Source organism: Triturus cristatus, chromosome 5_2 (genome assembly GCF_964204655.1).
Source record: "Triturus cristatus chromosome 5_2, aTriCri1.1, whole genome shotgun sequence".
Lineage (NCBI taxonomy): Eukaryota > Metazoa > Chordata > Amphibia > Caudata > Salamandridae > Triturus > Triturus cristatus.
The window spans coordinates 777125783-777137121 of NC_140588.1; the positions used below are offsets into that span (position 1 = coordinate 777125783).

The 11339-nt window shown below is 42.6% G+C and overlaps 1 protein-coding gene across 2 annotated transcripts in view; it reads left to right on the plus strand.

The window, feature by feature from the left end:
• Nucleotides 1–7578, plus strand: part of STK26 (serine/threonine kinase 26) — a 191262-nt gene extending 183684 nt beyond the window's left edge. For both annotated transcript variants that reach the window (XM_085607891.1, XM_085607890.1), the window contains exon 11: nucleotides 5763–7578. In XM_085607891.1, coding sequence (XP_085464017.1) covers nucleotides 5763–5790 — 28 coding nt within the window. In that variant the 3' untranslated portion in view covers nucleotides 5791–7578. The remainder of the gene's footprint in view (nucleotides 1–5762) is intronic.
• Nucleotides 7579–11339: the final 3761 nt, after the last annotated feature.

Below are 11339 nucleotides of genomic sequence, written 5' to 3' on the forward strand. Positions count from 1 at the left end.
TCGAGGGTAACAGAGTCCAGAGATGGTGGTTTGGCCAACCTTTTCGGGGGGTTAAGGACCAAATACTTGGTCTTAGCTGTATTGATAGCTGACCCTCTCACATCGCAAAAAGACTTGAAGTTGGTTAATAGACTCTGCAAGCCCGCCGGGGTTTTGGAAATCAGAAGGGTGTCATCCGCAAATAGAAGGGTAGGTATTCTTCTACCGGCCAGGGTTGGTGCATCTGCAGGATGTTGTAGCAGATGCTCCACCACTCCGTTGACATACAATGAGAACAGAGTGGGGGCAAGAACACAACCCTGGCGTACCCCTCTATTTACTGGTATACGAGCTGTTTTTTGTCCCTGATTTCCCCACCTAATCTGGGCAAAATTATCAGAATGGAGGTTTATCAACAAACTCAGCAAATAAGGTGGTATACCCTGTTCGCTGAGCACACTCCATAGTTGGCTACGGGGAACTAGGTCAAAGGCAGTCCGTAGGTCAATAAAAGCAAGATACAGACTGCCTTTGCCCAGTAGAACCACTTTCCAGTATAGCATCAAAAGGCGAAAAGATTGCTCTATTGTCCCCGTGCCTGTTCTAAAACCAGCCTGAGAGAATGCCCTTTTCCTCTACCCATTGCAATATCCTTGCCAAAACCACTTTTCCTGCCACTTTTTGTGAGGTATCTAACAGGCTTATTGGGCGATAATTAGCTGGGTCGTTACGACAGCCTTTTTTAAAAATAGGAACGACCTCAGCACCCTTCCAAGAGGTCGGCAGGGATGCCCCTTCGAGACTGGAATTCAATAGGGCGGAGATGAGTTTTCCCCATTCCTCAGGATTGATGCGTAGCAAATCTGGAATCCCATCCGGACCAGCAGCTTTATTGGGCGTAAGGGAATTAATCGCCTCCACCACTTCCTTGGGTGTGAACACAAGCTCATCCATAGACTGAGAATGTGCATAAGGGTGGCATATTCTCAAGCTTTCCCCCTGGTCCTGGGTCATTGAATAGAGTTGGGAGAAATGGATAACCCACGCACTCTCGGGTACGTTATAGGTGATCAATGTATCCACAGGTCTCTCTCTGTTTCTAAGTAGGTCCCAAAAACCCTTTGCATCCTTCCTAAGACTTGCAGCCTTCAGGTCACACCAAAACTGGTCTTCCCAATCTGACTTTGCCTTTGATAATACCCTCCTATAATTACCCCTCGCGGCACAAATCAGAACTCTAATCTTAGATTTTACTGCCTTTAGGAGTTCCCGTTTGGCCATACGACATGCAGCTGAAAACCACCCAGCAGGACCCTTCCTGCCGCCACTCTTGTTGGCCCTCTTCCCACCAATGGGGGCTATGAATAGTTCACCTATAGCCTTTGTGGTTCGTTTAAAAACTGCAGGTACCTCTTGCGCACTGAATGAGGGGGAATCTAGGCAGAGTGTAATATTAGCCATCACAGATTGTACCTCGAACATCTTGGCCTCATTACCAATAATATTTTTCCATTTCAGGCGCCTACCGCAATTGGAGGAGCGCACTTCATGGGTTGTTTTCCACATATGCGGGGTTTGGAGAGGAGACCAACCCTTCCAAAGTGGGGACAGAGACAGGATTAGAGGATTATGATCACTATCAATAGAAGGCCGAACCTCCATATCCACCAGGAAAGGCCACATCCGAAAATTCGGCATAATGTAGTCAATCCTAGAGGACTGCCCTATTCTATTAAACGTATGTGCCCCCATTTGGTCTGACTTGGATCTACCATTAGTTGCTCTAAGACCATACTCCAGGCAAAGAGCATTAAGGTCTATTGCATTTTGGGTCCATCTTCTAATAGGAGTGATTGACAACGGAGGTATGCCTCTCCTTGCATCATCCTCACCAATGCCCAGCACATCTTCCACAGCAAGAGGTTCGAATGTGCAGTTAAAATCCCCAGCTAATAAGACAAGGGAATCTGGACCACAGCGCTTGAGTTCCTCGTCGATACCAGATGGGGCAAGAATAGATAGACCACCTCTAGTGCTTCTAACAGATATTGAATATTTCAAGCACTCCTCCACCAGACGGGCCTCTTACTGATAGTCTCAAAAGGTCTGGGGAACAGTCCTCCGGAGGGGCGCCCTTTGCCTCCGTTCGGTCGAACAGCTGGTGCAAAATAAGTAGTGTATCCCAGCTTATATTGTGGGTCCATGCACCAGGTTTCCTGGAACAAACAAATCGAAAAGGATTCGATAAATGTGTTCCAGTCTGGGATAGTTATATTCCGGGCTAAGCCGGCAATGTTCCAGCTTACTACCTTCAGGGGAATGCTGGGAATCTCTCCGTGCCCCAAAGCCAATGCTCCTGTAGTGAGAGTACAATCCATGGCAATATCCTTATCGCCGACAGGTGATACCACAGTAGGAGAAGTTCGCAAATTTTCAACAGGCGTCTCCCCGCTAAGTTGGGACAACGCCTGTGAGTATCCCCTAGGCGTAGGGGAAGGAGGAGAAAGAATAGTGATTGAAGAGTTCACCTGCAGCTCTCCAAGGGGTTAACTTTCTATTAAAGGCTCCCCAGATGGTTCAGCGTATAGCTCGCGTATAGGGGAAATTACCTGTCAATAACCTTTCCGCAATCGACCCTGCAAATGGCCAGGACCATTATTGAATAGGCTGAATTGAGAAATACAGCCACCAATATATCTACAGTCCCGACCTTCCCTCATATAGGTTCCGGTCTGCATTGGGAAAATTGGGGGATAAAAATAGCTGAGGTCACAAGTGCCAATTGAACCCAAGCTTCCTACTAGGCTATGTTCCTTTATGGGTTCACTACATATAAAACTGGCAATCCTTGGATCTTCAAAATTCACTATAATACAATCGCCAGAAATAACTTTTTCCCTAGAACCAATCCAACCGACTCTACGTACGTGTAATATCCTGCCCCCCCCCCCCAAAACTCGGGCAGAGGTCTGTTTTCTTTGAGCCAAAATAAGGTCTTATTAAACAGTTCAGCATAGGACTCTTTCTTGCCTGAACTAAGGGCGGGAACCCCGGTCAAAACGACTACATAGGGCTTGCACTCAGGGGGAAGATTAATAATAGAGTTTCTCCCACCGGGAGGGGCCTCCCCTGGATGCATCACATGGGCTTTTGCATTTTCCGATGAGTTGGAAGTTGGGATCACTAAAGCGCTATCAGCTAGTGGAGATATAGCAGTACTAGTAGAATTACCCTCACCTACACTAGCCAATGCAGGGGGACAAACAGTTTTTTTGCCCTAGTTGTTGGTTGTAGCTTTGGGGGATTTAAGTTTCTCAGCCGGCTTAGGGAAGGACAGGCCGATGGTGCTGGAAGTACCAGCGGCAAGCGCCGTAGAGAGCGAATTGTGATTAATCACCTCCAAAACTACTGGTTTGTCAACTGTAGGAGCTAAATTGTGTCGGGCAGTAGACGTCACCTTTTTGGCAGAGCCCCCACCCAAGCTGTCATCCCTAGATTTTAGCTGCACTTTTATAAAAGATTTCAATGAGAAAAAATTATCTAGGGTTGTCTGCTCCATTTTGTCCATTCGCTCAGATAACCCTCTAATTTGATCTAATACTGGCAAAAGTAAAGATTTCATTATTTCCTCCATTTTTTTTGCCAGGGGTGAATCTGAGGATGGGGGCTCTAAACTACCAACAATTTGAGTATTGAGGGCAAAGGTTGCATTCCCCTCAACGGTGCCCTCTTCTTTATCTTCCTGGAGTAAACTAGATTCCCCACCTGTTGCCTTATTGGAAAAGCCCCTGCTAACAGCCGCCCGCCTCTTCTTTTTACAAGTTTTAGAGAATCTATTTTTCTGTAAGGTGGTGAGTCTTCTAGACTTTAGGGGGGCTGGGTGGATATCCGCCTGCACCATGATAGACGCCGGGTTAGGTGTAGTTGGAAGAGTGGTAGGGTCAGCCAAATGGGAAATAGAAGTGGCTGACTTGCTTACTGCTACAACTGGGGTCACATAACTTTGGGCATTAAGTGCCGTATCCGACAGATTTTCAAGCCCTTCTATATTGGCTCTCAAGGCCGCCACACGAGGATGGTCCAGAGGAGAGGGGGCAAGAGGGTGCGAGAGTGGGACCAAAGCATGTTCCGGTGAAGGTATCTGAGCTATCGGGCCAATCGAGGATCGTCTATCACCAAATGGGCTTCCGGATAGCCGCCGCTCAGCCATAGATATTTCTTTGTCAATGACATTGGCCACACGGGTAATAAACTGATCCATGGTTCCCGCCATGCCCCCCACGTTCCCCCTCAGACTTTTGCCTGAACGAGTTGACATTAGTAGTACAGGGGCAGACCGTGAGGCAGGACAACACAAACCCCGGTAGAGTGTACAGTAAGCAACAAATATAAATGGCTGAAACAAGCAAGTAACAAGGAAGAGGGTTCCAGACACAAGAACACCTTACATATGTAGGGCAGCTAATGCAAGAAATGATCAATAGACACAACCCAGTCCGAAACCACAACAGGGGGTGGATGACGCTGCTACTCAATGACAGTACCTGATTAGTGTTCGAAGCATCAATACCAGCGATTTAGAGGGGGGGCCCAGCCCAGCCTCCTGCAGCCCCTGACGGCCACAGACGGCCCGCCCTCTGCCCGGCGTCGCCCGCGCGCGTCCCGCGACGCGGAGGGAGCCTCTGATTATGTAGCGCCTCCGGGCGCGGAACTGGCCGGAAGGAGGTCCTGTGCGAAGCAAAGGCTGCCGGGAGCTGTAGTGTCCCCCCCCCCCCCCCCTCCCCCACTGCGGCCAGCGTTGGTAAGTGGCGGCGAGGGGAACAAACAGCGTCAGCGTCCCGTGGATAGCCTGGTGGTCTAGTGGTCCTCGCGATGTGTGCCTGCTGCCTGGTATCCGAAAGGTATCACATAATTCACTTTACTTTTCTTTCTCAAACATGAGGATCATTTAAACACCAATCCTCATGTTATAAAAATAAGCAGAAAATTGTCGAAGACATAGCCTGACAAGGACTTCTGTTATATAGCACAGCAAATGGGACTATATAAATGCAAAATTTAACGGCATCATTATTTATTGCTTGGACTTTCGCTACCCACCACAAATTGGCGTGCGACCCACAGTTTGGGAATCAAGCATTTTGTTTGCATCAGTTCTTTTAGAATTGTACCGTGTCATGTTGATTTAATATCAAATACATTTAGTTTTTAAAGATGTACCTAGGCTGTAGACCTGCGCAGAAGTCCAAAGTGGCCTTCTGCTTTTCAGTGTCATGTCCTCATATCATCTTTGTGGCACCAACTTGGGGTGGACTGCTGTTTTGTACAAAAAAGCTAGAGATCCTCACTTTTTTAGCCACAAATATGCTGAAAAACCTATTTGATGAGGCTGTTGAAATTGATTAGGGTGAATTCACCTTTAAAGTGTTTTGCTTGTCAGTTTCCCTGAGCGTTTGGAGGAATTGCAGGTGTCTCACTGCCGTGACTATTATATTCGTTCTCCATAGTCTCTTTTTCATCCAGACAATTTGACCATTGAAATCCTCTTCCTCTGGTCTTGGGTCTAGAGAGAGAAAAAGACTGACAACTAGTAACTGGCGGGCGAGATTTGGTGCAGCGGAGTGCTTTTGCACTCCCTGCGGCTCAGGCCTTTCCAATTTAATAAGTTTGATAATTTCAGCTAATAAGAAATGGACTTCACTAACGCTTACTCTTATGTTAAAAGTAAGTCTGATATCATTTATACATGTTATTAATACTAACCTTTTCGTTCTTTGTTCCAGATTTTCTGTTAACGACTCTTCAAAATAATCTATCTCAAAGTACTCCACTGTTTTTATGGACCCAGTGAAACCCACCAAAACTACTTCAAGCTTGGCAGTGCTTAGCTCATGAGCTCCTTGTGCCTTTTGGATCTTTGCAAACCTATTGTGGACTATGAGGATGATGACGATTTAAAGTTTGGAAAAATCTGCTCAACAACTTTGTGATGGTGTAAATGTTTTTATATTTTCAGGAAATTATTTTGTAAAGACTGCTTCATTTTAATATGTTCATTTCACCTTTGTTTAGTTGGTCATGTCAACATGTAGATTTGCTTTTGGGTAACAATGGCTAAATTAGTAAGGTGTACAAGTACAGTATATTGCTGTGATCTTTGTCGCATAGTACCTTCATGGAACGTGCAGGTCTTTTGTATTGCTGATAAGCTTCTGTTCAGATTTTGTGAATCAATAACAAGTTATGTCCATAAACATAATATGAAGTCATTTTTTAGAAAGCAATGCGGAGTGTCCAATAAAAATAACATGGCATGTTTCTTAAACATTTATGCCTGCATGAATATTACTTAATTTTCAATTGATGAAACATTAGGCAGCTCAATGATTTATACATGTATGAGAGCACTGTATCTTAATGTTTTGCAGGTAAAATGAGGCAATTTGATGTAGAACATATATGCATCAGGAGTTTTCAAAGTTGTCAATTACATTCTTTTTGATTAGCAAATTTAAAGCAATATTTTTGGATCTTCTTGGCAATAATGGGAGAGGGTTAGACTCAGTGTAATTATTTAACTATTGTAAATGGCATGCTTGAGGGAAGCTTTAACATCCTGCATTATGTGACCAATACCAAGCAAGCAGGTAAGGATAGACAGTAGTAACACAATTCCGCTCCTACTGGTGGTTTCTTACCTTGTAAAATATTTAGAAAATAATTCCCTTGAATACACAGCATCATCATTGTTAATTTTGTCAAAGTGTAAATTAAATATGTTTGAGCATTATGCAAGTAACCTCTAGATATTATTTCACCAAAATAGCACTGGGCAGTAAGACAATTTTATTTCCTTTATACAAATTGACTGTAAACTTGCTTTTGATTATATATTTATGGTACTGCTAGATGGGTCATATCATTTGTCATCCCAGTATGTATATTGTGCTAAAAATTTGAGCTGGGAATGTATTTCAGTACTTCAAAGTTTTAGCATTGTTGGTGTACATTTTTTTTTATATAAAGGCTGGGTGTGTTTATTTTATAGTTCAGACCTTCACATTTTGTTTTTGCACAAGACATTTTAAAATATTCTGAAATGTATCTGCCAAATATTGAAACAGTAATGGTGTTGAGTACTGAATTTTTAGTAAAAATTTGCCATTACAGTGTTTTTATAAATGGGACACTTGCGAAAAATGGTGTGGTTAGAAATGCCAAGGACAATTATTTTCAATGGTGCCTACACTGTAAAAATTACTTTTAACTTGTTTTAATTTTAAAGAAACATTTGTTTAAAATATCATCTGCTATATAACAAACTCAATTACAATTTATATCTGAGAGAAAAATAGTTCTGAAAATAGTTTTTGAAGACAATAATGTTATGGATTAAAGCATATTTTTATAAGTGTAAAAGCAGCAAAGGTTGTAAATAAGGTTGATCTGAAGCTTTATAAAATAACCTCATCACAGGCACAAACTGTAGTGCTCCTATATCTTATGTAGTTGTTTCTCTTGTAAATCTGTTTATAGATTAAGCTTATTTCAATGTTTTGGGGGATTTTAAATGGTTTAAAAATAAATATTTAAATTCTGCTACCTATTGTGATCCATGTTTGTTATAACTATAAAATGTATGTTTGTAGACCATTAACAAGTATTGCCAGTCTGTCCAAGTTGCATTTAGCTTTACCAAAAGGTAAAACAGATTTTTGTATGGTTACAGATTGGTTACAATTTTAAGATTCAAAACTTGAACATTTCAATTTCTGCCCATTTCTCTTTGACTGTATTCATCACCCACAGACAGCTGCTGTAACTAAGTTCTGGTTTTTGGGGCACATAATGTTAGCGAAATAGCATTTTAGGCCCCAGGTGCTGCCTTCACCAAATGACCGACCCACTGCCTGTTTTTGGGCCTAATCGTCTGATGTGATAGGTATTTATTATTGTATTTATATTTAGACGTTAGATCCTATTCTGTCCTTATCACTAGCCCCCATATTACATTGGTTTACTGAATGTGGGTATAGGCAAGAACTCATGTGAAAGCCAATTAGCTCGTACTGCATGCATAGGTTTTTGCTGTCAATGCGGTATGGTCAGTGATGCCGCTCCAATCTCAGATGCTTGCTTTCTATCTCATCACATGGTAGAAGGCAGCGTAAGTTTGGAGTAAACCTCTAAGAGAGGCTCCTACTATGAAGTGAGAAACACCTGAAATTTAAAAGAGTGTTAAATGAGGAGAAGATCATTAAAAGCAGAGGATGTTGACAAGAAGGGTTATGGAGAATGGTAAAAAGGTAGAGACTAGAAATAATGAAGTTCTAGAAGCAGAAAGATAACAGTATAAAGGGAACATGAACCAAGTAAGGGAAAAGGTAATACATAGGAGGAGAATCACCAAGCAAAGAGAAGGTAGGTGTGAAACTAACAGGGTAAATGGGAAAACACCTATAAAAGTTCTAAATAAGGAAGAACTTGTAGTGACCTCTGCTTCTCACCCAAGTTCATTCAGTCACAGAGTTCCTATTTTTCTTTCCTCGGAGTCCTTCCTTGCAAGATCACCCTGCTTTTTCATAAGGGCATCAGGTGTACTACTCCAGTGCCCTCGAACCGTCCATACAGGGCTCCTTTAAAAGGGATGTTGTTAAGCTCAGAAAACTCAGTTTGTAGTCAATGTAGAAGGCCCAGTTAATAAACAGTATTGACTAGGATCGTATCACACCTACCTTCAAATTGTATTCCTGATTAATAGCTTCTGTGTACTGATAGATGGTGCCATCCGCCTCTGTCATAAGCCCATCCCACCCTAGGCATGACGATACACAGCCTCATAAGGGCGCCAACATCAGTTTTCTTGTGTTCTGAACGCTTGAACACTCATCCAGAGCCCTGCTCCTACTGATTTTCAGCGGTTTCTGTAAAGAATGTTTCTTCAATTAATACTAAAATAATCTGGTAATGTAGCCACAATGTTGCTACCCAAGACTTCAGGATTCCAAAAGTGATTCTGATCACAGTCATCCTGTTCAAGGAGATCTAATGACACGTCTGATGAAAAAGCACAAAAAATATAAGTGAAGGCTTTGTCTTCCAGACACTCCTACTGACAAGGGAGGTCATACACACTTTGTTCATCGAACCCCACTCAATCTTAGTCTTCTTCATAGCTCAGTCTGATTTTTGAGCAGCTGTTGCCTAAGTTTCCTTGACTTTTAACTCTGGGCAACAGGGGCCTTTAATGACTGATCCTACTTTGTGTCAGCATGCTTTGAGTCAGGCTATGCTTTAGTTTTTCTGCCGACGACCTTACTGAATGTTGCTCTATTAGTGTCCCAACCGGTTTATCATAGACGTTGAATCAGCTGGCACTAGTCCTGGATCAAAATCTTTGATTGTATAGAGTTTCTTCTATTTGTTTGCTATACAATCACTAATGCTCAGCTATGTGTCCCTGCAGCCGCACCGACTCCATGCCAATTTCAGAGGGTGGAAGTCGTTTTCGGCGAGGATTCTGGTGTCATTCAGATGACTGATGCAGTTTTTCACGACAAGGATAATATGGAGGAGGACAGTTTACTTTCTCCACATTCTACTGATGCAATGTATATCTGGACATATGACACCAGCATCCTTAATCACCTGCTTTAGCCATTAATTTTCCACATGTTCCTCCTGGTGTAGTCCTTAGAAGAGCTGCTGAAGTGTTTGAAATTCCTCTTTTGACTGATAAAACAAATTCACCTACTGAAATCTGTCAGCCTTGGCCATCTACTTTTCTCCCCCTTTTGACTTTCAGCAAGGCTTTGGTTGAGTCTGTTGCCAAACTGCTCGATGTTTAAGAATGGTTGTGCGACTCTGCATTGTCCGAAATTAGATTACTCAGCACATGAGTTCCACCAACAGTATTGGAAGTTCAAAAGTTATTCCACAGGCATCATCTTCTGCTACTGTCGGCTGTTGCAACCCATCTTGCAGCACAGGCAAACTTTGTGGGTGTTTAGAAGCAGAAATGGTCCTATTTTGTCCCTTGTTTAAGTAAGCCCACTCCTTGCAGCAGTGACAGTTTGCAGTACCACAGTGTGGATTTGTGATAGATTGTCTGCTTCTAAGGCATGGATTCAGGTAATCATTTTCCCAGGGGCCAAAACAACTGTCTTTGATGTAACCAAGGGCCGCATTGATGCTAGCAGGGTTAGGGGCTGTAAGTTGGTCGTAGGGGATGCGAAGCATGTACATGGTGTGGACACTGAGTCGTGGAGGTATTTTGTGGGTTTTATTCCATATTGACTTCTAAATTAAGGCTCTAATTTACAGAAGTCATAGATTTGACAATACTGTATTATGCGGCATCTGAATCACTGTCCCTCTCCCATACCCTGGGGTAAGCCTTCTCTTCTTGCTATCACTACGTTTGGAGAGTCAAGTGTACAAAAGAAATTACTTCATTATTGAATTGGAGTGAAATGGAATCTTGGGGCCTTACAATCTTTTTATATTCTTGTTGTTTTCCCTGAAACATTAAAAGTGCCTAGGAACAGGCTCCGTTTAGGCCGCAAGTGCTAGAAAAAACCCTTGACAAAGACCCTTCAAACAAGGTGTGCAATCCACGGAGGTGGGAAGACCTAAATATCCAAGGGGATAAGGTGGAAGGTTTAGCCATCACACAAGGCTATGTGATATTTAATCTTGGCTTTACCACTTTGCCAAAATATTCTGCGGGTGAACTCTATTTAAAGTCTGGGCAAGTTCCACAGCTCAGTGATATTTCTTTGGTGAAAGTAGTCGGAGTCTCAACATCAGAACTACTCACACCCAGTAGTGTAATGAGCAAAATGGAAGCAATGGAACCTGTAGCAGTGTCTTTAATTACAGCATCTCCTGTTTTGACAAATCGTGTGCTCTTGGGTAATCACCTTCTGAACATATTTCTCTTCCTTTTTTTTTTTTTTTTTTTTTACTCATTTGTGGGTTTAAAAAAAAAAAAAGATAGATCAAACTAAACTCTGAGAATAAGTAAATGGGCCTGTAACTAATTTGTGGGTTTTAAAAAAAAAAAAGATGGATTAAACTAAACTCTGAGAATAAGTAAATGGGCCTGTAACTAACAATCACGTAAGTTTACCCACTCCTCATGGTCCACTCACTAAAATATGGTGTAGTGAGAAGATTATGAATCTTGTAACAAGCAGCCCTGCACTGTGGTGCTGGTATTCCTGCTTCACCAAATTGTTTGGAAATTGTATTCTTCCGATCCTTTCGTCCCCTTAATTGTTATGGTCTCACAGGTGGGTGATCCACTGAAGGCTCAAGCCTGAGGACTCTCTCAGGTCAAGGCGCTCCTTGAGCCCAAA